At 41.8% G+C, this 27578-nt stretch overlaps 1 protein-coding gene across 8 annotated transcripts in view; it reads right to left on the bottom strand.

The window, feature by feature from the left end:
* The window catches only part of SMYD3 (SET and MYND domain containing 3), a 759415-nt gene that overhangs the window by 176939 nt on the left and 554898 nt on the right, over window positions 1-27578 (bottom strand). For all 8 annotated transcript variants that reach the window (XM_003807985.5, XM_008960083.3, XM_034950165.3 and 5 more), the window contains 2 exons: window positions 3247-3314; window positions 1303-1405 (listed from right to left, as the gene is read on the bottom strand). In XM_003807985.5, the coding sequence (XP_003808033.1) occupies window positions 1303-1405; window positions 3247-3314 (171 nt within the window). The remainder of the gene's footprint in view (window positions 1-1302; window positions 1406-3246; window positions 3315-27578) is intronic.

Raw genomic sequence — 27578 nt, 5'->3', positions numbered from 1 at the left:
TGGAAGAATGACTGGCAGCCGAGCCTAGGAAAATAGAAGAAACTTTGTTGTTTCTGAAAATTCCAACCAACTCTAATTGCTTTTGTCACGTTACTTGGTTTGTTTTTTAATTTGCAAAAACATCATCATCATCATCGACAACAGCAGCGACCACTCTTCAGCCCCCAAATGAATATTGCTGAAAATAGATAGTGGTTTCATCTCTTACCTGCCTTGAAGTCCTTTGTGGCCCCAGAAAAAAAAGAGAAAAAACTACATTCTCCATCTCACTGACATATATCCCAGTATATTTCATACACTGGTCCTAAAATCTGGAAATTTAGCAAGTAGTTGTATAAGAAGTGGTTCATTCCACTGAAAATCAGTTTGGGGAGAATCTTGTCAAAGCCAAATCCCTGTCTACATAAAATATGGTACCTCTGAGTTGAGGTTTTATTGGCTGAGTGCTGCATAATTGCAATAAAAGCTTTCAATACTGTTTTCCTTGCAATAAATATCCACTTTAGCAAATTGGAAAGGAGAAGGAAACGGGGTTCTGGGAAGTATAAATATCTGTAACTCAGAACTCAGCATGGGTAGTCACTGTGCAAACCAGTGCAGGCTTAGGTTCAGAGCCCTAGAGCAGCCCGTTTGCAGCTGTCTTGTAAGAAAGTTCTTCACCAAAAGAGGCTGGCTGGACAGTCTGTCAAACTGGAGGGGTCAAGGCCAGTTCACTGCTGGAGGTCATCCTCCCTGTCCTCTATTCCCTTTGCATCTTTGCTGAAATGATCACCCAGAGATGCTGATGGGTTTGTCAAGTCCCAATGTCAGCCTGAGACAGTATAAGCTGTTTGCTTTATTAGCACAAAGTTAACATGCATAATTACCTTCAGTGTAACCAGTGGCCCTTCGAGTAAAGAAGTCTTGGGGATCCCACTCACAAGCTGGGATGCCCCCCCTGCCCACGGAAGGATATGAGAGGCTGCTCAGCTGTTGCCACTGAGGAGATTTCATGACTTCCCTGTGTGTGCATAAAACACACACCCTCTGTCATACACAAACTCCTCTCTCTCTCACACACAGGACAGGAACTGTCATCATCCAGAAATATGGTGACCTCTCCCCTAAAAAATTAGCCCATTTGTAATTTGGGAGAAGAAAGGATAGGTTGCTGGGGAGAGGTGACTGAACTACAGATACTCTCACTGGCAGAAGGACAATGAAAAGTTGTCCCCTCAGGCACAATCAGTTTTAGGGATGGGCCGAGCTGAGAGGGTCTTTGATAGGAAAGAAGGCCAGGCTGGGAAGCATGAGTTTCCTTACCTCCTCTCCCACCTCGATGTCTCGGACTGCTCGCAGTAAGAGGTGGGGCCCATTAAACACAATCGAACAGTTGGGGTCACAGCTGTGATTGAGCAAAGAGATACTGGAAAAAAAAGGGGGGAAGACTGTCACAGCTCAGCAGGTAGAGTCAACTAAATTTAACAAATGCAGTGGGTAAAATACACCTTCCTTTGGGGGGCAGCAGCAGGTAGGGTTGACAGGACACCAGGGATTCAGTATTTGGGGTGCATTCACAGAAATGTCACTAGCACACCTCCTATGAAGTGCAATTCTCCCCAAGATGCAGGCTAATTAGGGAATTCTGTCATTTAATAATAAAAAAATTTCCTGAGTTCTTTTTGGGGATTGGGGCATAGTTGACTGATTAGATAACAGTCAATAAGGCAACCCAACACGAAGGTCAGAAAGAAACTGACTCAGAAAGAAATACTTAGAGAGCTGGGTGTGGTGGCTCACGCCTGTAATCCTAGGACTTTAGGGAGCCGAGGTGGGTGGATCATTTGAGGCCAGCAGTTTGAGACCAGCCTGATCAGCATGGTGAAACCCCGTCCCTACTAAAAATACAAAAAAATTAGCTGGGTGTGGTGGCACATGCCTGTAGTCCTAGCTACTCAGGAGGTGGAGGCAGGAGAATCGCTTGAACCCGGGAGGCGGAGGCTGCAGTGAGCCGAGATCGCACCACTGCACTCCAGCCTGGGTGACAGAGTGAGACTCCATCTCAAAAAAAAAAAAAAAAAATACTCAGACATAATGGGATGCAGCAGCCAAGACACCACTGACCTCTCCCATAGGATCTCATTTGTTGAGCTCCTTTGGAGAAATGGCCGCCTTTGCTAGAACATCCACACTGAAAGATAATTAGGACTATTTGCTCTTAAATAGAGAGCTGACGTTATTTTGCCAACTACATCCTGATGCATCCTGGGCCATGGTCCAGTCATTTTATTACCTTGGAGGGACATTTCTTACCATCTGGGAAACAAAATGGATTTAAGCTGCTATCAGGAATTGGTAATAATTAGAATGAGCACTTACTATGTAGAAACACTTTCTTGCACTTGAGCATGTTCATCACATTTAATCCTTACAACAATCTTATGAGGATCATTTACAGGTAAAGAGACTGATGCACAGAAATTAAACGACTTGCTCAAGGACATACAGCTAGTAAGTGGTGATGGAATTTGGACCAGGTGGCCTGAACGCAGAGCCCATGCTTTGAATCATCCTATGTTACTGCCTTTTGAGAACCACCTACCAGTAGACCTGACCTACAGTTAATCACAATTGTGAGAAATAAGGAAAAAGGCTGAATTCTTAGATTCACAATTATTAGAAAGTCTAAATTTGTATTTGGACTCTTATGGCATTAAAAACAAAATGAAACTGGGCGTGCCTATAGTGCTTGTGGAGAGACGGTTTCATAGCTCAGTGGTAAGAGTCAGCTCAGCAATAGCTGGAGAGAGCATTCAGGGGCCAAAGCCTGAGAGTTTTCTTGCCTCCTTGAGTGAAAGGGCTCAGAGTGTGCCAACTCGAAAGACAACATGAACCCAACTGATACGTACGGCAAATCCGGTGAAATCAGCATGTGCTGCAGCTCGGGAAACTGGGGAATAACCAGAAATCAGCCCGATGGTTAATTAGCACCCACCGTCCTCAACTTCTTCACCCAAAGTCCCCCTGAGAACAAGAGTTTAGTTCTGAGATCTGCCCCTTTGTTAATATCACAGCGTATAATGTGGGGTTATAAAACTGTTTTCTTTCAACTTAACATTTTCCATTTTTTTGTAATTTATTGCTAAGTTTTAAGCTTGGCTCTTGAACAAGCTGCTGCAACTGCCTTTCTAACTACCTCCAAAGGGCTGGGGATTTGGGTGGGAATGAAAGTGTGTCTTCCAGTACATGAAGTACCATACACCATACCTGGGATATAGGCCAACACCAACTTCCTGCATCTCCGCATTACAGATGGTGAAAGAGTTGCAGATCACCTGTAAACACAAGGGGAACCGTCAGTATTACTAGAGTCACTTAAGAAACTTCATAGCCAAGAGAATAAAAAATGTTCAAACTCAAATGTAGGAGCATCTTAGTAGTTGCTTAAGAAAGAGTGAAGCCAATCATGGATGCTCTTGGACTTACAACAGAATTTATCTCGGATATACTCCCCCTAAAAACATCAGGTGGTTAAGTGCAGAAATACCAACCTCCTGGCGGGGGGGGGGGGAAACAAACAGACTGAAACCAGCCAGGAACCATTAATTTCAGTCTCATTATCCACTACCCTAAAGTTACAGTTACATGAAATGTTCAAAATCCAGAATACGAACAAGCTATTTATTGAAAACTAGACTCCTGCTGTATCACGATTTTTTCAAACTGCATGCAGTTTCCAAATGCCACTGTGTATCTGTTCAGTGATAGCAACTTGTCTCTTACTCCTACAAAAAGCGAAGTATCCCATGAGTGAGCCTGTCGTGTGATGCATGTTGGTGAAGACCACAGGGAGCACTGGAGGTCATTTAGTCAGGCCATGGCATTTACCAGGAGTCCATCACTGGGTATATGACACAGTCCTGTCTTATGCAGGGACGGAGCAGAAGCAGTAAAAAACACAATCGACTGTGCTCAAGGAACTTAAAAACCTCATTTGTGAAATAAGGTTGATGTATGAGGTCACACACAACCATGGAAAGAGCACTGGACCAGAATCAGGAAATCTAGATCCTGGCTAAAATCACTGCTTCAGACAGGTGCGAGGAAAAGAGCAGTGAAGAAAAACAAAAGTTCCTGCCTCCGTGGAGCTCAAGTTCTAGTTGAATACACAGATTTTTTTAAAAACCCAATGATAGAAAAATGTCACATGTAGATAAATGCCAAGGAGAGAAACAAGGTCCTTGCAGAGAAAAAAAGTTGTCAAGAAAGCTCTTTGGGATGAGTTGACATTTAAGCAATGACCTGAAGGGACTGCTGAAATGAACGTGTGTATTTATAGGCGATAAAGGCTCATATCAGGAGAAAGAACAAGTGCAAAGGCCCTACACTAGGAATGCCCGTGGTAACAGAGGAACAGCAAAGAGGCTAGTGTGACCAAAGCGGAGCAAGAAAGTAGGGGGCAAAACACGAGCTCAAAGAGGGAGGGGGATCACTTACGGCCCTACCGCCATATTTGGGTATTGCTCTGAAGAAGATAGAAAGCTACTGGATTTTGAGCCAAGGCATGAAGGAGTCTGACTTCTGCTTTAAAAGGATCATTCTGGCTGTTGTGTAGAGAATGGGCTATAAAAAGGTGAATGGAAGTGGAGAAAATGGTTAGGAAGTCACTGCTATAGCCCAGGTGACAGACAATGGTGACTCGGATGTCGGTGGCAGGAGAACTGGGTAGCACAGCCAACAGGCCTTACTTACTGTGGGACGGCTTGTGGGCAATGAAAGGAGTCAGGATAATGCTCGAGTTTGCAGAGACAGGACTCTTGCTATATTGCCCTGGCTGACCTTGAACTCCTGGCCTCAAGTGGTCCTCCTGTCTCGGCCTCCCAAAATGCTGAGATTACAGGAGTGAGCCATGGCTCCTGGATTTCATCTATATTAGTCTGAGTGTTACGTGTTAGTCTTTCTGGGCTAGTAAATAGAAGGTTTGGTTTTTTGCCTACTCTCACTTTTATTTAAAATGCTGGCTCCATTCAGCACTATCTCAATTAACAACCTGACAGGAAGTATTTTTGACATACACAACTGATAGCAACAGCGGATATGCTCGAGTTTTTGGCCGAAGCAAGTGGAAGATCATAGCTACCATTTATTAAGTTTGGTTACAGGGAGTTGAAAGCAAGTCCAACAGTTCGGTTTTGGTTAAGTTAAATTTGAAATCCAAGCCAAGACTAAGAATGAACAATTGGAGTTCACAAGAGGAGTTGCGCCTAGAGATATAAATTTAGGATGAAACATGACAAAGGCCATCAAAAAACAAAAAAAGGAGAAGAGGCTAAACATTTGAGATGAACCAGAGACTACAAATGGATGCTGACTTGTTATAAAGTTTCTGTAAAGGAAAAAGTGATGACGAATTTCTCAAATCAGGTTTACATGAAAGAACACGAAGTATGAAAACACACTGAGTCCTCTGAGACTCTTCCACTGCTCCAAACAGCTCTTACGTGAAATCTAGTGCACTCTAGCATGATTTGGCTTTTTTCCCTCTAAATATATAAAATTGCAGTTTCAAATCAGGAGCAAAATTATACATATATATTTGTAAACAAATGCTAAATTGCTTTAAGGACAACTATTTTGCATTAAGCAGCAACAGTACATTGTCTATATATACTTATGTATAAATTGGATGGTAAAAATATAAGACAGAAAGTCCTATGTTTAATTTTTGAAATTTTAAACATTTTTAAATGTGTATAATTTGGGAAAGGATACAAGTTTTAACAAATATTTTAAAGTATAATGAGAACTTTAGTTGAAATAATCCACCAACAAAAAAACCAGGTCAAACACATCTGATCTGTTAACTTCTGAATCAAACCAGCATGGTTTTTTCCTGGACTATGAAGCAAATTAACGGTTTTTTCAAAATAGTAAAAATCTTTATCAGTTTTTTTCCATCGGTTTATTTCATGGATTCTGATGGAATGTTTAAGAAGGAAAAGCTAACAAGAGGAAATGTCAGCTTGCTTGTCTCTTCCACTGGGAAACTCTTCCTGATTTCCTAAGATGACTTCCCTCTTTAGCAGCATTTATCATACTGGATCATTATTTACCCATTTACTTGCCATCATACACAACTGGATCGTAAAATACTTGGGAGGGCAGACACAGTGTTTCATTCATCACTCTAATCCTGTACCTGGCTCAAAGCCTGGCAAACAGAAGACACTAATAAATCTATTTCCTTTTCTTAGAGACAAGGTCTCACTCTGTCACCCAGGCTGGAGTGCAGTGGTGCGATCATGGCTCACTGCAGCCTCGAACTCCGGAGCTCAAGCAATCCACCCTCACAGCCTCCGGGGTAACTGGGACTACAGGCTGGCACCACCACCTCTGACTAATTTTTTAAAACTTTTTGCAGAGACAGGACTCTTGCTATATTGCCCTGGCTGACCTTGAACTCCTGGCCTCAAGTGGTCCTCCTGTCTCGGCCTCCCAAAATGCTGAGATTACAGGAGTGAGCCATGGCTCCTGGATTTCATCTATATTAGTCTGAGTGTTACGTGTTAGTCTTTCTGGGCTAGTAAATAGAAGGTTTGGTTTTTTGCCTACTCTCACTTTTATTTAAAATGCTGGCTCCATTCAGCACTATCTCAATTAACAACCTGACAGGAAGTATTTTTGACATACACAACTGATAGCAACAGCGGATATGCAGAAGCTCTCTGGCTTTTTTTTTTAGTGCAAGAATAGGTAGATAATATGTCCATGTGTGCTCAATAATTTGAAAGGAATTGCTCTTTATATCAAGAATTAAAAGAATGGAAATAAAGCCCAGAAATAAAAGTTTAAACATTTTTCAAAGTACTGTCTTTGTGAAAACAGTTTTCTTAGGGAATTGCACAGGTTAAAACAATTAATGAATGCTTACTTCACAAAAAGATAACATTTAGAAAAAAATATTAATGGTACTACTTCAATAAAAAATAAATGCAACTGGGTTAATGAATTCTTTCTAAAAATTAAGCTTGAGTATTACTTTAGAAATTTTTACCATGTCTTAAAACTAAAACACATATTTAAATTGTTTTATTATTGAATGCAAAGTTATATTTACTTTTTGTAATTTTTCCTTTAAACTAATTGAAAGCCTTCATATATAATATTATAGTTTTTCTAGATGACAAAAATCTAGTGAGTTGTCATTGAGCCTCTGTATTTTATAAAAACAACTACAGTGAAACTTAAAATGTTCTGTGAACCAAATTCTTATATCATTTGGTTCAGAGTCTAGGTCCAGAATCTGACATTTGTGTCCTGGGGTTAACAATTCCCCTGTAGATTAGACACAAATAGCAAAATCAATACCAACACACAAAGTGAATACCTTACAAAATGAGTGTATTACCATGTATTCAAATTTCACATTTTTCCTGAAAGTCTTAGGACTAAAGGCTTTGTATTGTAGCAGCAGTTAAACTGAGATATTTGCAACACAAGAGAAAATCACTACTAAGCCATTATCTTGCAATGGTAAAAATCAGAACAGCCATAAGCAAACTCACAACCAATCAGAGCTGAGTAATTCTACACCATAACACAAGAACCCAGCCACTTCCCAGCCCCCTCCCCCAATTACTGAATTCTACACAGCCTATTTCAAATAATACTTTCAATTTCCCAATATATATACAAATTTTAAAACACATTTAAAAAGAAGGGGATTCAGTTTCTGAACACAACTATACAGAGGTTTCCTCCAAGACCATCTGCATCTCCTTTAAAACTTTTCTGTCTAAAATGTTCAGTACAGTGTCTGGCACAGAAGACTTTAGGCACATCAAGTTTACTAACTAGAGGGACTAAATGTAAATTTTCAAAACGGAGTTTAATGTACTTAGTTTTATTAAATTCTGGACAGAAAAACTGGAAGGAGGAAGAGTTGGCAGGTATGAAAACCAAAAGCAGAAGTTTTTACACTACATAATTGCCTCTGCCCCCCGGCCCCCCGACTCCTAGAACTAATATTTCTCTAACTTTAAAAGCACAATAAAGAATTTTAATCAGGGTATATTTTTCTCTACCCACAGAATATGACAGGTTATTAAGTACAGATTTTTTTTCCAGAATCTTCTCATAAACCTTAAGATATTAAAAATTGTATCTCCCAATCCCTCCTTATCTGTATGGCAAATATTTATCCATCCTTCAGGACCCAATTCAGTCCTTGCCTGTCCCATTGCCTCTTTTGGTCACATAGTTAAAGGGTTTGAAATCTCCAAACCAGAACAGTGGGAGGGGACCAGGCTGGCGACGGAGGTCAGCTCAGGAGAGGAGAGGCTATACTTCTCAAATGATGATTCGCAAATCCCAGAATCCACAAAGTGTTACCGGAAGGTTTACGAGAGTACAGGTGATTTCGGCATCTGTTTCAATTTCAATTAAAAAAAAAAATCGATAATGGAAACAATGACCAACTACATTTCCCTTTGCCAGGAAGTTGCTGGAGGGTCTCATGTTTTACCAGGGAGCATGCTGTAAGGTTGCGGGGACAAAGGCCCACGCTCACGACTTAGTCACTAAGCTGCATCTTCACTACACTGCTAGTCTTGCGACAATTTGACATTATAGTTTTCCATTGTTTCTTAGTCACGTTATTTCATTTGCAAACCTAATGGACCCCTGATTAAAGACAGAAGCAAGTAGGAGATATGACTCCAAAGCACAATGTAGACAAATGAGGTTGCATCAAACTAAAAAGCTTCTGCATAGCACAGGAAATGGTCAAGAAAGAGACAACCCACAGAGTGGGAGAAAGTATTTATAAACCATACAACGCATAAGAGGTTAATACCTAAAATATATAAGGAACTCAAGCAACACAATATCAAGAAAACAAACAACCCAATTTTAAAATGGGCAAAGGATTTGAGTAGACATTTCTCAAAAGAAGACATATAAATGGTCAAAAGATTCATGAGAAAATGCTCAATATCACCAAATGCTCAATCATTAGGAAAATACAAAATAAAATCACAATGAGGTATCACCTCATGCCTGTTTCATTAAAAAGATGAAAGATAAACGTCGGTGAGGATGTGGAGACACGGGAATTCCTGCACACTGGTGGAGTCTACATTAGTCCAGCCATTATGAAAAACTGTACAGAAGCTACTCGAAAACCTCAAAATAGAACTGCCATATAATCAAGCAATCCCATTTCTGTACTCAACTAACTAAAATAAGAGATATCCGTGCTCCCACTCTCACGTGCACTGCAGCATTTTTCACATTAGCTAAGATATGGAATTGACCTAAGTGTTCATCAACAAATGGATCAAGAAAATGTAGTATAGATACACAAATGGAGTAATATTCAGCCCTTAAAAAGAAGGAAATTCTGTCATTTGCAACAATATGGATGAACATGGAGGACAGTAGGTTAAGTGAACTAAGCCAGGTACAAAAAGACAAATAATCCATGATCTCACTTATATGTGGAATATTAAAAAGTCAAACTCATAGTAATAGAGTATAATGGTGGTTACCAGAGGCATGGGCTGGGGAGAGAAATGAGGAGATGTTGGTCAAAGGGTGCAAAGTTTCACCTTCTTCACAGGAGGAATAAGTTCTTGAGATCAGCACAGCACGATGACTACAGTTAATAATAAATTGTATATATATTTCAAAGTTTCCAAGAAAAAATTTCAAATGCCTCACCATAAAAAATGACATGAGGTAAGGGATATGCTAAATTAGCTTGATTTAATCCTTCCACCTTGTATACATTTACCAAAAATTCACATTGTACTCTAAATATATACAATTGTTATTCGTTAATTAAAATTTTAAATAATTTAATAAGACAGAAAGCAAGGATGTTGAAAAACAAGGGAAAATACATAAAATGATAATTCTATAAATTTGTCTCAAGATGCTTTATATCATGACTTACCAGGTTGAAATTCTTATAGAGCACCTCAAGACATCTCTAATATTTGAAAAAATGTTAGAAGGAGAACATACACTGAATACGTAATCTTATTTTTTTTTTGCAGATGGCGTGAAGACCACGAAAGTCCCCAGTGTGTGATTTGGAATGTGCTTGCACTTTGCTACCTAAAACCTTTCTTGTCTTATAATCGAGAAAAAGAACATAGAAGTCATGAAACATAATCCAGCTGGTTTCTTAAAGAGTTAATTCTAAGAATATGAAGCATAAGGTCATGAAAGCAATATGCAACCTAAGGCCCAAAGCAATAATATTTCATTTAAAAATTTGTGTTGATTAAAGCCAGGCGCAGTGGCTCACTCCTGTAATCCCAGTACTTTGGGAGGCCAAGGCAAGTGGATCGATTGAGCCCAGAAGTTTGAGACCAGCTTGGGCAACATGGCAAAACCTCGTCGCTATAAAAAATACAAAAATTAGCTGGGCATGATGCCATGCACCTGTAGGTCCAGCTACTCAGGAGGCTGAGGCTGCAGTGAGCCATGATCGCGCCACTGCACTCCAATGACTGTCCCCACCACAAAAAAAAATGTTGTGGTAATAATGTTTTTACAAAACTAATTTACAGCAGGTTAAACCATGCGGTATCACGTGATAAAGGAGAAAACTAAAAATTTGTCTTTATATGCCATGATTATTAAAGATTTTTACAAATTCACTTTGTAATACAAGTAAAAAATAAAATAATAATATTATTTAAGAAAACTCTTTATCCCACCACACATGACAATATATTTGGGAATTTGTCTTTCTAGACTGCGATACATCCAACTGTTTTCACAACTGCAGTGGTGTCTGTCCCATTTCAAGCTCTGGCCACAAATAAGTCTGCAGTGCACACTAGACACACAAAATCCTCAACAATCACTTGTCAAGGCTAAAATCAATATCAAGGCCAGTATCATAAGGAATGGCAATCATAAAATTGTGCTTTCTATTTTATCTCTCTCCCACAGTCAAACTGCCAAATGTTAGCAAATGAAGCCCCTTTAGATAACATGCTTTCTAAAATCCACAGATTTTCATTTTCTAAAAGCTTTACTCACAACAGAACTTATAAACAACTATCCTTGCTAATAGCAAAATAGTCACATATTTGTCCACTGTTCCTTCCCTGAGGCTCTTACCTGGCATTTCACCTCCTTAAAGCCATCTGATGAAACAAGCACTTACCACAGATGTCTGTCAAATACGTATAGAAGGTATAAAGCTCTGACACATCATTTTCATTGTGTCATTTTCTTCCCACATCCTGAGGCTCAGAAATTCTTCAATAATTTATTACACGACATCATTATAGGCTTCCATAGCTCCGCGGTCACATCTACCAATTTCATTTAGATGTGCTCCTACCCAAAAGGTTTATCACAATGAACTGAACTTTCTCCCATGTATCGCACTTAAAGATTCTTTTGTTCAGCTTAAATCTTCAAAAACATTCTCTTCTATGATACTCTAGTTTCACTATTCTCTAAGTAAGTGGTGTGGAAATCCACCCCCAGCAGTACCAGGACGCCTCACTGTAATCTTACTCCCAGTACTAAATTCCTAAATCAAGTATGCTAGGTGCTGCATAGCACCTGACTGAAGTTGAATTAGATATGGCAGCGTGTGGCTCAAGTTATCTGTTTTTCCGTCAAATTAATGGAGAAAAGAAAACTATAGAAAAATGTTACACGTGAAAGGTAAGACTGCACACTAATCAACTGCTTAAAGTAATCCCCAAATGAAAGATACAGTGTGTGCTGAGGTTCCTTTCACTATGCAGAAATTAAGGTGAATATTCTCTCCGGGTGAACTTTTGGCAGGCAAGGGTTTGCCATACCGATGATGCCTGACATCTCAGGGAGTGAAACCCAGAAGCAGGTATTTCACATGACAGTAGCTGAAGTGTGCATGACTCGTGTACAAGCTGTGCGGGCCCGCATGAAGGTATTTTGGGGACTAGTGCGTGGCTGTTTCTGGCAGCCAATGGCAGGCTAGATGGGGAGCACCTTGGTGGGCCAATCCTTCTTTGCTTGCCCAAGCATGCCTGATCCCTGGATACGGCCCGATAACCTAGTGGGCAGGAGCCAGGGAAGAACAAACATGGATCAGATGAGAGAGAGTCACAACTTTAATTATGCAGTCAAGAGGCATCAAGAAATGAGTCTCTGAGGTCAGACAGCCCCTCTTTTGATCTCTCCAGGTATGCTCCTTTATTTTTGGAAATATAGAAAGAAATAAAAGAGGAAATTTATCATGGCTTCATTCCAACTCCTACACTGTTCCTTTGTATAGAAGTAGCTCATAATTCTTCCCCTTCTTCTTCCAGACACTTTTATAGATGGCCAGATACACAAATCAGACTGGTGGGATTTCAATGCAAGGGTATCATTTGGTCATTTGTCTTCTCTTCTGGTACCGTTTTTAACTAGTCACCATCACGAATACATAAATAGTACCATTCCCAGCCTCTTTCCTGACCAGATTCCTGAGGTGGTAAGTGGCTAAAACACCAGCATACTGCCCCTACACCGCTTCAGTGAGTTGCTGCAGCAATTTGCAAGGAAGGTTCCCCTTTCCTGACTCAAGAGTTCATCAGAATGTGAAGAAAAGAGGAGTTCAAGACCATCCTGGCCAATACGGTGAAACCCTGTCTCTACTAAAAATACAGAAATTAGCCGGGCGTGGTGGCCTGAGGCTATATTCCCAGCTACTCGGGAGGGTGAGGCAGAATCACCTGAACCTAGGAAGTGGAGGTTACAGTGAGCCAAAATCACACCACTGCACTCCAGCCTCGGCGACAGAGCGAGACTACATCTCAATAAAAAAAATTGAAAAATAAAAAAATTTAAAAAAAAAGAATGTGAAGAAAATAGATAATTTAGAAAAGTAGATTAAACATATTTTCTTTTGTAATGGACATTGCTGAAAATACAGTTTGACAAAGTCTTGTTAGCTAGTTAGCAGGACCCCCTTGACTAAGAAAGCATTATAGAAGTATCGGTTTAAAAAGACAGACAGGCCAGGCACCATGGTTCACACCTGTAATCCCAACACTTTGGGAGGCCAAGGCGGGTGGATCACGAGGTCAGGAGATCGAGACCAGCCTGGCCAATATGGTGAAACCCCATCTCTACTAAAATACAAAAAATTAGCTAGGCATGGTGGTGGCAGGTGTCTGTAGTCCAAGCTACTCGGGAGACTGAGGCAGGGGAATCGCTTGAACCCGGGAGGCAGAGGTTGCAGTGAGCCAAGATCGCACCACTCCACTCCAGCCTGGCAACAGAGCAAGACTCCGTCTCAGGAAGAAATAAATAAATAAATAAATAAATAGCCAAACCCTGGCCTAGAGGAGACAGGCTGACTGTTGGGTCCAGATCCGGTCCCCATCAACTTTTCTAGTCTCTTCTCTAGTGTCTGCCTTCTCATGTTTTCCTCTCAGTTTTCCTGTCTTCACACCTTCATGTCTCTGCCAGGTGGAACAGTCCCACTGCTTAGAATGTTCTCCCCTCCTTCCTCTAGCTACTGAAATACCACTGGTCCCTGAAGAACGGTTCGAAAGTCTTTTCCTGTGGGAGGCCTTCATGTCATTGAAAAAGAAGAAGAGAGAGGGACAGCTGCAATCACTGTGGCTCCAGTCGGTGCCGGGGAGACTGGGTGGTTTGGACTGGGAGGAATTCTCCACAGTGCAGCATAGCGGCTATGGCAAATCATGTCCAGACTGTTTCTTTAGGTGGGTCGCAGATCCATCCCTCCTCACCTTCCCCTCAGGGAATTTCAGCAACTCCAGCCAGGGGTTTACGGACAGAACTCTGATCTCCCTGGGACACAGCACTGGGGGGAGGGGCAGCTATGGTCTCTATGTTCAGCAGACTTAGTCTTTCCTGCCTGCTGGCTCTGAAGAGTCTATGCAGTCTGGACAAGGGGAATTCCCCCCAGCGCAGTGGACCTGCTCTGCCAAGGGGCAGCCACACTGCTTCTTTAAGCATATCCCTCCTCCTGTGCCTCCTGACTGGGTGAGACCTCCCATCTGGGGTCACTAGATACCTCTGACAGGAGCATTCTAGCTGGCATCAGGTCAGTGCCTCTCTGGGAGGAAGCTCCCAGAGGAAGGGGCAGGCAGCCATCTTTGCTATTCTGCAGCCTCCACTGGTGATACCTCCAGGTGCAGGAAGCACCCAGGTGAATACGGTCTGGAATGGACCCAGCAAACCACAGCAGCCCTATGGAAGAGGGTCTTGACTGTTAAAAAAAAAAAAAAAAAAAAACAAAAAAAAAAAACAGAAAGCACCACTACCACCATCATCATCAACAAAAAAGACTCCACAAAAACCCCACCTAAAGGTCAACAGCCTCAAAGATCAAAGGTAGATAAGCCCACAAAGATGAGAAAGAATCAATGCAAAAATGCTGAAAACTCAAAAAGCCAGAGTGCCTCTTCTCCTTCAAATGACTGCAACATCTCTCCAGCAAGGGCACAGAACTAGGCAGAGTCTGAGCTGGATGAAATGACAAAAGTAGGCTTCAGAAGGTGGGTAATAACGAACTTCACTGAGTTAAAGTAGTTTGTTCTAACCCAATGCAAAGAAGCTAAGAACCATGATAAAACATTACGGGAGCTATTAAGCAGAATAACCAGTTGAGAGAGGAACATAAATGACCTGACGGAGCTGAAAAACACAACATGAGAACTTCACAATGCAGCCACATGTAACAACAGCTGAACAGACCAAGTGGAAGAAAGTATTCAGAGCTTGAAGACTGTCTTGCTGAAATAAGACAGGTAGACAAGATTAGAGAAAAAAGAATGAAAAGGAATGAACAAAACCTCCAAGAACTATTGGTTTATATAAAAAGACCAAATCTACGACTGATTGGGGTACCTGAAAGAGCTGGGGAGAATAAAACCGAGTTGGTAAAACATAACTCAAGGTACCATCCAGGAGAACTTGCCCAACCTAGCAAGACAGACCAACATTCAAACCCAAAAAATCCGGGGAACCCCAGTAAGATACTCCATGAGAAGACCAACCCCAAGACTCATAATCATCAGATTCTCCATGGTTGAAATGAAAGAAAAAATGTTAAGGGCGGCCAGAGAGAAAGGCCAGGTCACGTACAAAGGGAAGCCCATCAGACTAACAGCAGATCTCTCAGTGGAAACCCTACAAGGTGGAAGAGATTAGGGATCAATATTCAACATTTTGTTTGTTTGTTTGTTTTGAGACAGAGTCTCACTCTGTCACCCAGGCTGGAGAGCAATGGAACAATCTTGGCTCACTACAACCTCTGCCTCCCAGGTACAAGTGATTCTCCTGCCTCAGCCTCCCGAGTAGCTGAGATTACAGGTGCATGCCACCATGCCCAGCTAATTTTTTTGTATTTTTAGTAGAGACAGGTTTTCACCATGTTGGCCAGGCTGGTCTCCAACTCCTGACCTCAAGTGATCTGCCTGCCTCAGCCTCCCAAAGTGCTGAGATTACAGGTATAAGCCACTGTAACCTGCCTCAATATTCTTAAAGAAAATAATTTCCAACCCAGAATTTCATAACTGGCCATACTAGGCTTCATACGTGAAGGAGAAATAAAATCCTTTTCACACAAGCTAATGGTGAGGAAACGTGTCACCACCAGGCCTACCTTGCAAGAGCTCCTAAAGAAAGCACTAAATATGGAAAGGAAAAACTGTTACCAGCCACTACAAAAACACACTGAAATACACAGACCGATGACACTATGAAGCAGCTATATCAACAAGTCTGCAAAATAACCAGCTAGCATCATGATGACAGGATCAAATTCACACATAACAATATTAACCTTAAATGTAAATGGGCTAAATGCCCCAATTAAAAGACACAAAATGGCAAGCTGGATAAACAGTCAAGACCCATCAGTGTGCTGTATTTAAGACACCCATCTCATGTGCAAAGACACACACAGGCTCAAAATAAAGGGATACAGGAAAATTTACCAAGCAAATGGAAAGCAGAAAAAAAGCAGGCATTGCAATCCTAGTTTTTAACAAAACAGACTTTAAACCAGCAAAGATCAAAAAAGACAAAGAAGGGCATTACATAATGGTAAAGGGTTCAATTCAACAAGAAGAGCTAACTATCCTAACTATATATGCACCCAATACAGGAGCACCCAGATTCATAAAACAAGTTCTTAGAGACCTACAAAGAGACTTAGACTCCCACACAATAATGGGAGACTTTAACACCCCACTGCCAACATTAGACAGATCATCAAGACAGAATATTAACAAAGCTATTCAGGATCTGAACTCAGCTCTGGATCAAGTGGATCTGACATACCTATAAAAATCTCTAACCCCCCAAAACAGAATACACATTCTTCTCTGTGCCACATGGCACTCACTCTAAAATTGATCCCTTCTAATTGTTTTACTAATTGGAAGTAAAACACTCCTCAGCAAATGCAAAATAACTAAAATCATAACCGTCTCTCAGACCACAGCACAATCAAATTAGAACTCAAGATTAAGAAACTCACTCAAAACCACACAACTACATGGACATTGAACAATGTGCTCCTGAATGACTCCTGGGTAAATAATGAAATTGAGGCAGAAATGAAGAAGTTCTTTGAAACCAATGAGAACGAAGAAACTATGTACCAGAATCTCTGGGATAGAGCTAAAGCAGTGTTAAGAGGGGAATTTATGGTACTAAAAGCCCACATCAAAAAGCTAGAAAGACCTCAAATCGACATCCTAACATCACACAACTAAAAGAACTAGAGAACCACGAGCAAACAAACCCCAAAGCTAGCAGAAGACAACAAATAACCAAGATCAGAGAGGAACTGAGGACAGACACACACACACTTTCCAAAAAAAAAAATCGAAGAATACAGGGGCTGAGTTTTTTTTTTTTGAAAAAATAAAATAGGCCACTAGCTAGACTTAAAAAGGGAGAGGAATCAAACTGACACAATGAAAAATGATAAAGGGGATATCACCACTGACCCCACAGATATACAACCAACCATCAGAGAGTACTATAAACACCTCTATGCACATAAACTAGAAAATCTAGAATAAATGGATAAATTCCTGGACACATACATCCTCCCAAGACTAAAGCAGGAAGAAGTAGAATCTGAATAGATCAGTAACAAGTTCCAAAATTGAGGCAGTAATAGCCTACCAACCAAAAGCAGCCTAGGACCAGACATATTGACAGCTGAATTCTACAAGAGGTACAAAGACGAAGTGGTACCATTTCTTCTGAAACTATTCCAAACAATTGAAAAAGAGGGACTCCTCGCTAACTTATTTTATGAGGCCAGCGTCATCCTGACACCAAAACCTGGCAGAGGTACAACAAAAAAAGAAAACTTCAGGCCAATACTCCTGATGAACATCAGTGTGAAAATCCTCAATAAAATACTGGCAAACCAAATCCAGCAGCACATCAAAAAACTTACCCACCATGATCAAGTAGGCTCCATCCCAGGGATGCAAAGCTGGTTCAATATTTGCAAATCGGTAAATGTAATTCATCACATAAATAGAACCAGTGACAAAAACCACATGATTATCTCAATAGATGCTGACAACGCCTTTGAGAAAATTCAACACCCCCTCATTGTAAAAACCCTCAATAAACTAGGTATTGAAGGAACATAACTCAAAAGTATTAAGAGCCATATATGACAAACCCACCCAGCCAATGTCATACTGAATGGGCAAAAGCTGGAAGCATTCCTCTTGAAAACCGGCACAAGACAAGGATGCCCTCTCTCACCACTCCTATTCAACACAGTATTGGAAGTTCTGACCAGGGCAATCAGGCAAGAGAAAGAAATAAAGGGTACTCAAATAGGAAGAGAGGAAGTCAAATTGTCTTTGTTTGCAGATAACATGATCCTGTATCTAGAAAACCCCATCGTCTAAGCCCAAAAGCTTCTTAAGCTGATGAGCAACCTCAGCAAACTCTCGGGATTAAAAAAAAAATCAATGTGCAAAAATCACAAGCATTCCTATACACCAACAGACATGCAGAGAGCCAAATCATGAATCAACTCCTATTCATAATTGCTACAAAGAGAATAAAATACCTAGGAATACAGCTAACAAGGAAAATAAAGAATCTCTTCAAGGAGAACGATAAACCTCCGCTCAAGAAAATCAGAGGACACAAATAAATGGAAAAATATTCCATGCTCATAGATAGGAGAAATCTTTATTATGAAAATAGCCATACTGCCCAAAGTAATTTATAGATTCAACGCTATTCCCATTAAACTACCATTGACATTATTCACAGAATTAGAAAAAACTATTTTAAAATCCATATGGAACCAAAAGAGAGCCTGTAGAGCCAAGACAATCCTAAGCAAAAAGAACAAAGCCGGAGGCATCATGCTACCAAACTTAAAACTACACTACAAGGCTACTGTAACTAAAACAGCATGGTACTGGTACAAAAACAGACAGATAGACCAATGGAACAGAATAGAGAACTCAGAAATAAGACTGCACATCTACCACCATCTGATCTTCGATAAACCTGACAAAAGCAATGGAGAAAGGATTCCTTATTTAAAAAATGGTACTGGGGGAACTGGCTAGCCATATGCAGAAAACTGAAACTGGACCCCTTCCTTACACATTATACAAAAATTAACTCAAGATGGATTAAAGACATAAATATAAAATACAAAACTATAAAAAACTCCAGAAAAAAATCTCGGCAATACCATTCAGGACATAGGCATAGGCAAAGATTTCATGAAGAAAACATCAAAAGCAATTGCAACAAAAGCAAAAATGGACACATGGGATCTAATTAAAGAGCTTTCGCACAGCAAAAGAAACTGTCATCAGAGCAAACAGCCTACAGAACGGAAGAAAATGTTTGCAATCTATCCATCTAACAATGGTCTAATGTCCAGAGTCTACAAGGAACTTAAACAAATTTACAAGAATAAAACAAACAGCCCCATTAAAAAAATGGGCAAAGGACATGAACAGACACTTCTCAAAAGAAGACATTTATGCTGCCAACAAACATGAAAAAAAGCTCAACATCACTGATCAGAGAAATGCAAATCAAAGCCACAATGAGAATCTCACCCACTCAGAATGGTGATTAAAAAGTCAAGAAACAACAGATGCTGGCAAGGCTGCAAAGAAATAGGGATGCTTTTACATGGTTGCTGAGAATGTCAATTTGTTCAATCATTGTGCAAGAGTGTGGCAATTCCTCAAAGGCCTAGAAGCAGAAATACCATTTGACCCAGCAATCTCATTACTGGTTATATACCCAAAGGAATATAAGTTATTCTACTACAAAGATACATGCATGTCTATTTTCTTTGCAGCACTATTCACAATAGCAAAGACAAGGAATTAAATGTCCATCAATAATAGACTGGATAAAAAAATCATGGTACATATACACCATGGAATACTACACAGTCATAAAAAGGAACACGATCATGTTCTTTGCAGGGACATAGATGGAACTGGAAGTCAATATCCTCAGCAAACTAATGCAGGAACAGAAACCCAAACACCACATGTTCTCACTTATAAGTGGGAGCTGAACATTGAGAACGCATGGACACAGGGAGGGGAACAACATACACTGGGGCCTGTCCGGGGATTGAGGGGCGGAAGAACATCAGCATAAATAGCTAATGCACGCTGGGATTAGATTAATACCTAGGTGATGGGGTGATAGCTGCAGCAAACCACTATGGCACATGTTTACATATGTAACAAACCTGAACATCCTGTACATGCACCCCCGCAGTTAAATTTAAAAAAGGAAACAGCACAGCAATATTAAAGATAGTACTGCCTAAAATACCACAATTTAGGTTTTTTCTCTGAAGAGCCAGAAAGGAGATACAGGAAGAGCTGAATACAAGTGACAAAGAATCTGAACAGGAGAGGAGAGATGGTCTCAGAGTTGTTCCAAACCTACTTGTCCTCAAAGCTCTCCTCCACCCCCTTCCTCCACCGCATGTGGAGGCCACCTGAAAAATCCCACCACTCAACACATTGTTTTCTATCAAACAGGTCTTTACACTAAATCCCAAATATGTTGTCCATGAGAGGAACATCTGACGTTCCCACGCCACTCACGTCTTGAAGCACTTCACCTCACCTCCTCCAGCTCTCCAATCCCCTCACAAAGAAGCTATGAGTACAGTATCTTCATGAAAGAAAGGTAAGAGAACTCAACAGACGCTTCTGAGGCTACATGGTCCGATGTTCTCACGCATCAAGGAAATTTGGTCAAAATAACCTTCGCAGAAAACTCAGTTATGAAGGAAGTACGTACAGGCAGAGGGGGGAGGGGGTTAAGCTAAAGGTCGGGCCTGAAACACAGTGTTGTACACTAGACCCATCAGAAGGATAGATTTGTTCATTCATTAAGGGTCTATTATGTACCAAGCACAGCGCCAGGCACTAGGAAGAAAAGAGGAAAAATTGTCCCTTTTAATCATGTTGCTATTATTTCACCGCCCAAGTAAAACAAAAATGTAAAAAACTCCCCATTTCTCTCTAATTTTGACAAATTTTAGCCTTCCTCAGCCAAAGATTACTTTCCTGACTATTGGCCATATTTCTTTGTAAGTCACTCTGTCAAAACATAAGTTGCAATAATGCGGGGCAGCGTCGAATCTGCCAGATCAATTTAGAAACAAATGAGTCTGCTGCTCTTCCGTGGCCCTGGGAGGCGGGCTGGCCTCCACCTACTCTCAGATCGTCCACAGGAAGAATTGCTGGGGATTACTGAAGACCAGCTGGGAAGCGTCAACTAAAATGGATGGCCTTTGAATTTTCCACTCTCCCATTGTCTAACTATAGCCAGCCGCCATTCCCAAATTAATGCCACAGAGAGAGAGAGAGATTCTCTCCTAAGGCAGGCTGCAAAGATAAATCGGCTACAAAAGAGCAAGTAGCTAAAGGAAGAAACAGAAAATGAAGCCTTGGCACTCTGTCATGTGAATGTCACAGTATTTGCAGGAATTCATACACAGCACAACCAGAGACAGAATAGAAAAGTAAGCTTCCGTCCTACCCCGGTCCTCCTCCATATCCCCCCAAAACGAACCCAATTGTTTCCTGTTTTGTGAATGCCTTCTGCTACCCCATGTCACCGTATTTTAAAACATCAGGGATTCAGTTGCTTTATGTGGGGTAAAATGTGTTAAATGTGCCTGCATTTCTAAACCATTGGCTAATGAGATTTTATTAGGAAGAGCCCAGAAATAAATTACCAGAATTTACCAGAAAGCTATAAAATGGAGGGATTGTGAGGATTAAATGAGAAAATACATGTGGGCCTTGGAATGACTCAGGGCATATAGGAAGCTTAGTAAATGGTAGCAAGATCATAATTATTACCATAGTTCGATCAACTGTAAGACCCACTCAATAAACAGTCCACACCATTATGTTACGTACCACTAAGAAAAAACACTACCAATTAAACTCTGTCAGCCTGTGTATTATAAATCAGATATCTCAGAATTAATGAAATACAGTATCACTACATATACCTCTAGGTTTCCGGAAGTAAGTCACAGTGTACGTAACTAGTGACAAAGATTCTTTACTTGGCCAAACTCAGAGGAGATTCTTTACTTGGCCAAATTCAGAGGAGATTCACGCCTCTGAATCTCCTAGGTCCATCCGTGTTGTTCCTCGAAATCCAGTTTTAGCAAAAGAACCCTGCCTAGCCGGTTTCGCCAGAACCTCGGTACTCAGAATCTTCATGTTCCTCATCCTTCACCACCCTCGGGTGCTGTCTGATCACCCTGGCCTGTCTTCAGCAAGAATCCAGTTAGGTAAGAGGGGCCTCAAGGTGACTGAGAAGATGCATCTGGAACTTGCTTCCTCCACAAAGAAGAATCGAAACAGCAGGACGGAATCACAACTGGAATAGATCATCTAACAGAGAACAGTGGAATTCAACATGGAAGTGACAGGAGACGCCTAAGGCAAGAAAGGAGAGGGAAGCAAGGCAGCCTCTTTGGCTGGGACCCTGAAGAGGCTCCCCACTGTGTGGAGAGAGTAAGTGAGAGATGCCCAGCCGTCCACATTCCCACATGGACTCCTGTGATCCGAGCCACAGGAGAGCCCCTTGTGGTCCTTAGACTAACAGAGTGCTGCCCGGGGACCACGCTGTGGCACTGCTCCAGGGAGGGAGCTTGTGCTGGGCCCCACATACTGCTCGAGTCCTAAGCAGCTACAGCACAGCACCATTTTGAGGGCCCAGCTTCCACCAGGAAGCATCCTGTCCTGGGCCCCAATAGCCCTTGAATGTCCACATTCCTGGAGCCCCATTGATATCCTCCACCACAGCCACTGCTGGCTCCTGCTGCTGCCAGGGCTGAAGCACAAGCCACTAGCAGTGACCCTGTGGCCCCAGCAGCAAGGCCACCATGCACATACAAGTACCCTAGGACAGGTTAACCCACCTGCAGCCACCACCTAGGACCAAAGCACACACTCTTCAGGACACCTGGCCCAGTTCCACCAGCCCCAGTGACCAGGCAAGCCATGCAAAGGCCTGGGGATCACCCTACCCCGTCCATCCACCACTGTGGGCAGCTGAGCAGTTCCTCTGCAAGCCTGAGGATGGGCCTGCCCGACCTGCCGCTACCAGCACATCTAGCATCCATTGCATGTGCCAACTGCAGGCCTAAGGACCGGACTGCCCAGCCGGGTGCAGCCAACACCAACACTGGCCACTTGGGAGCCAGGGGATCCTCCTGCCATTGCTACTGCCATTGCCTATGCCACGCCCAAGGACCCTCCCACCCAGCACACTGATGCCACCTACCACCAGCACCCAAGCAAGCCAACTGGATGCCCAAGAACTGACATGCCTAGACTTGCTAATGTGGATGCCAGTGTACACAGCCTTGAGGCCAAGGACAGGCACATTTAGCCCACCACCGCCACCGGGGGGCCCAAGGACTGGTGCGCCCGGGGTCCCTGTCCCCAGCAAAATTTCACTGCAGCTTCTGCTCACAACCACACCACCCAGAGCCACTGAGGAAATTATAGACACCACGGATGCCGATACAGCCAAAAAAGAAAAAGAAAAAAAATCATATGGAGACTACACTACCGTGCGCACCCAGAACCAAAGCCAAAGTACCCAACCCAGGCCGGATGCGGTGGCTCACGCCTGTAATCCCAGCACTTCGGGAGGCCAAGGCGGTGGATCACTTGAGGTCAGGAGTTCAAGACCAGCCTGGCCAACATGGTGAAACCCTGTCTTCACTAAAAATACAAAAATTAGCCAGGCGTGGTGGCACACACCTGTAGTCCCAGATACTTGAGAGGCTGAGGTGGAAGAATCTCTTGAACCTGGGAGGCACAGGTTGCAGTGAGCCAAGATTGTACCACTGGACTCCAGCCTGGGCAACAGAGTGAGACCCTGTCTCCAAAAAAAGAAACCCACCCCCCCCACCCCCCCCCCAACCAACCAAGCAACAACAAATGAAAAAACACAGTGCCCAACCCAAACACCACTATAGACCTATCTTCAGGAAAAATCCTCCCCTGTGAATGCAAATTTAAAAAACTGGAAGGAGCACAAGTCACTGTCTGTGGAAGAGAAAGTGAAAAATAAATAAAACAATTTAAAAATGGATAATAAATAAATGTAAGAAGCAATTGTTAGACCAGGAGTGCAGACATCAATTTAAGGACACAAGAAACATGACAAAAGCAAGGACATATGACTAAGAAATACATTAATTCTCCAGCAACAGATTCCAAATAAAAAGAAATTTAAAACATTTTTATTAATTAGTAAAAGAAGCCTGACCTAATCCTGTTAGGTGAGGTTAGCCAGAATCCCCCTTACCTGGATATTTCCTCTTGGTAATTTTCCATCTACCGACCCCCACACTGCCCCCTGGCTACCAATTCCCACGTGCCCACAGTGTATTTGGAGCTGAGCCTAATCTTTCTCCCCCAGTGCGAGACCTGGCTGCAGTGGTCCCTGTACCTGTCGCCATGGTCCTGTGCTTTAACAAACAGGACTGAGTATTTTTTTCTGTAACAGCAGGATCTGAGTACAGGCTGTTGGTGTCACCACAGCCACACTAGGCCCTGAACGTCTGACCACCCCCTGTTCTTGGAGCCTCGGTCACTACACAGATTGGCTTGCTCTGGCCTTCTTGACTCTTAACATTGCCCAGAAGGATTTACCACCACTTTCAGCGTCATAGTTCTTTGCTTTCACCATTCCGAGTCAGTCGTCATAGAATATGCTATCATAAGTCACTCAAAATCCAAAATACGCCTCTGATGTAAAGTTACACTGCTTATGCCAAGTCAGTGGTCTTGCCAAACGTGGCTATACTCTGGAGGTGACTTTGTGCACATATGTTCCCAGTATTTTCTATCCATGCTCAGTTAAGCAGTGCCATTTCCCTTGGCACAGAGTTTAAATTAGTTATTTGCAAACCTAAATTCACATTTCTTTTTCACCTATCACACCGCTCTCTCTAAATAACAGAGTAAAAACACTTATGCAGATAATGTAGGTAGGGAAACTGGGGATGGATTTCACAGTCATTCATCATTAGCCTGACAAGTCTTTGAGCTAGGGATTGAACACTCTGGCATATTAGTTGGCTATTTGTTATCGAGAGCACCGGCTCTCAAGATCACAGGACATATAAGGTAAGTGATGAAGGATACACAATGGCATTTAGAGAGACTACACAAGAACTGAAGAAAAACAAGGAGGCACATTGTTTCTGCATCACTCTTATTACCTGCAAACCAGGGGGTGGATAATCTAAAATACCAGCCGAGTCCATGGCAGCCGACAGCCTGTTGCCTTCCTTGGTTACAGAAAGATGCGGGGGTGAATTACCCACTCCATGGCTGCTTTACCGCAATGCACAATACACGTCAGATCTCTTTTGAAAATACTCGTCGTGGCTCACGCCTGTTATCCCAGCATCTTGGGAGGCCGAGGCGGGTGGATCACGAGGTCAGGAGATCGAGACCATCCTGGCTAACACGGTGAAACCCCGTCTCTACTAAAAATACAAAAATTAGCCGGGTATGGTGGCGGGCGCCTGTAGTCCCAGATACTTGGGAGGCTGAGGCAGGAGAATGGCGTGAACCCGGGAGGCAGAGCTTGCAGTGAGTTGAGACCGCGCCACTGCACTCCAGCCTGGGCGACAGAGCGAGACTCTGTCTCAAAAAAAAAAAAAAAAAACAATTGTCATGATATAGTCAATTCCTACCTCCTACGAGTCTGACTGTGCTGCTTGTGATCTGACCAGGAGAACTCTCCACTTTTCCCCTGTGTTGTCCTTTTTCATAATCCCTGCTTAGTAATCACTTCCACCAAGAAGAGACGTCTCAACTTTCTCATGTGTGAGATTCAACCAGTCACCCTACTCTTCATTATTACAAACAAAAGGTCAAGTTCTCCTTTTCTTGAGTTATATACAGATTTAATTAGTTATTTCTAATAAAAAATAAAATTCCACATGATCCTTTCTTTCCCTCTAGCTTTATTTTGCACAAATGCTCTCATTTCCCCCCTACATCTAAATGCAAAACAGAATATATTCACTAAAGGAATCAGGGTTTGATAATTACAGCAAACAACTGAATTTGCATATGTGAGGTTTCCAACTTTGAATTCAAAGACAATGAATAGCAAAATGATTTAAATTAGAATTCATCTGCCGTTTCTGGAAAAAAAATGTTATCAATGACAGGAAAAGAAATGTTAGCGTCAAAGAAAATAAAACAGAAATACCTGTAAATAAGGATGAGTATCTATCAATTATACCATGATAAAGCTGGGTGGGAGGGAGATTATTACTGTAAAACTTGTTTGAAGGGGAAAAAATTAACCAAAGCGTTATCAATAAACGACTAAAAAGCTGAAACGTAAGGATCACTTTGGGAAATGAAGCAAAATCAAACACCAGGAAACAAGGCATGAAAAGAAAAGGATTAAGGGAACAGATGAGTTGATGACAAAAAAGTTACAAAGACCAGGAGGAAAAAGAAATATGAGAATTACCGATTGTAATAAAGAAAAAGAATGACAAGCATAGAAAAAAAAATGACATTTTTATGGCTGCTTGATGATAGTTCAGTCCATTGTCAACCTAACTAGAATCAATCAGAAAGCCGATCCTCAGAAGCAAATGAATGAAGAGGCCTCTGGGTAAAGGCTGAGAGTACTGGTTGATGGGCATCACTGTTACCACTGTTCTCACCTAACTTGAGAAGATTGTGATACTAGCTCCCCAAATGCTCCTGTTAATGGCACGTACCCTACTCTTAGCAGGTCTCACATTCTGTGCAAAAACGCTGAAAGTCAACATAATATGTTTTATAGTGTAATGGAGACAGATCAGGTTTTTACTAAGCTAAAAGGAGATACAGCCTTGGCTATGCACTCGAGCAGAACGCTGTGAAAACGCATACTAAAATGATGAGCCTGAACTCCCCACATGCCCTCAAGTGCATACAGGGTTGTGTCTCCGCAAAAGCCTCTACCCAGTGAGGTTTCCTTGTGCAGGGGATAGTCTGTATCTAGATGCTATATCAAGGTGAAGACCAAGTATCTTTAGTTTTCATAAAATACTAGATTCCAAACAGAAAGGTAATTATCAGACAGAGTAGGTGGCAATTAGAGGCTGAGCAGGAGGCTCTAAGAATCTAAAAGGAATTTGGTCGGCATGTGATCATGAAATCCCCAAAACATCCCAGAAAGTGATAAAAATAAACACCTTTGGGTAAAGTGTTATTTCCCCAAAGAGGAATTGAAGCTAGTTAGATCTCTTTGGTCACAATATATATTATCAGTATATCTGGAGAAAGAAACAAAGCAAGATTACCTTTTCTTCTTCTTCTTCCATAGTGTAAATTTGCTACATTGGGAAACTTCACTGCACATTAATATATCAACTCCAACTAGACCAAAATCTTTTAATTAACTAAAAACATTTTTTAGGATGTAACTCTGAAGAAAATAAAAAGTGAGAAAAAGCAAACATAAAGTAAACTGCCTTAAAAGTAGGGTTCAGTTTGTTTTGTTTTTGAGACAGAGTCTCGCTCTGTCACCCAGGCTGGAGTGCAGTGGTGTGATCTCGGCTCACTGCAAGCTCCGCCTCCTGGGTTCAAGCAATTCTCTGCCTCAGCATCCTGAGTAGCTGGGATTATAGGCGCCTGACACCACGTCTGGCTAATTTTTTGTATTTTTAGTACAGACAGGATTTCACCATCTTGGCCAGGCTGATCTTGAACTCCTGACCTCATGATACACCAGCCTTGTCCTCCCAAAGTGCCGGGATCACAGGCATGAGCCACCGTGCCTGGCCAAGTAGAGTTCAGTTTTTAAAAATAAACAGCAGCAACAACAAAAACCCCACATGCACTTTCAAAAGTATGTTCTGTGATTACTCTTGTGCCTGGTTCTTCAAACACAGGACTTTTCACAAATGAAGCCTGCATGTTCAACGCTGAATAAGATTAAAAGGTGTTTAGTTCATTGTACCTACAGAAACACAACAGAACTTCAGCAAGATTTTCAACAATGATTATTTTAATTTTAAAAAG

This window comes from Pan paniscus, chromosome 1 (assembly GCF_029289425.2).
Source record: "Pan paniscus chromosome 1, NHGRI_mPanPan1-v2.0_pri, whole genome shotgun sequence".
Taxonomy (NCBI): domain Eukaryota; kingdom Metazoa; phylum Chordata; class Mammalia; order Primates; family Hominidae; genus Pan; species Pan paniscus.
Note: the sequence above shows the minus strand (reverse complement) of the source record. Positions and strands in the feature narration are given on the sequence as shown.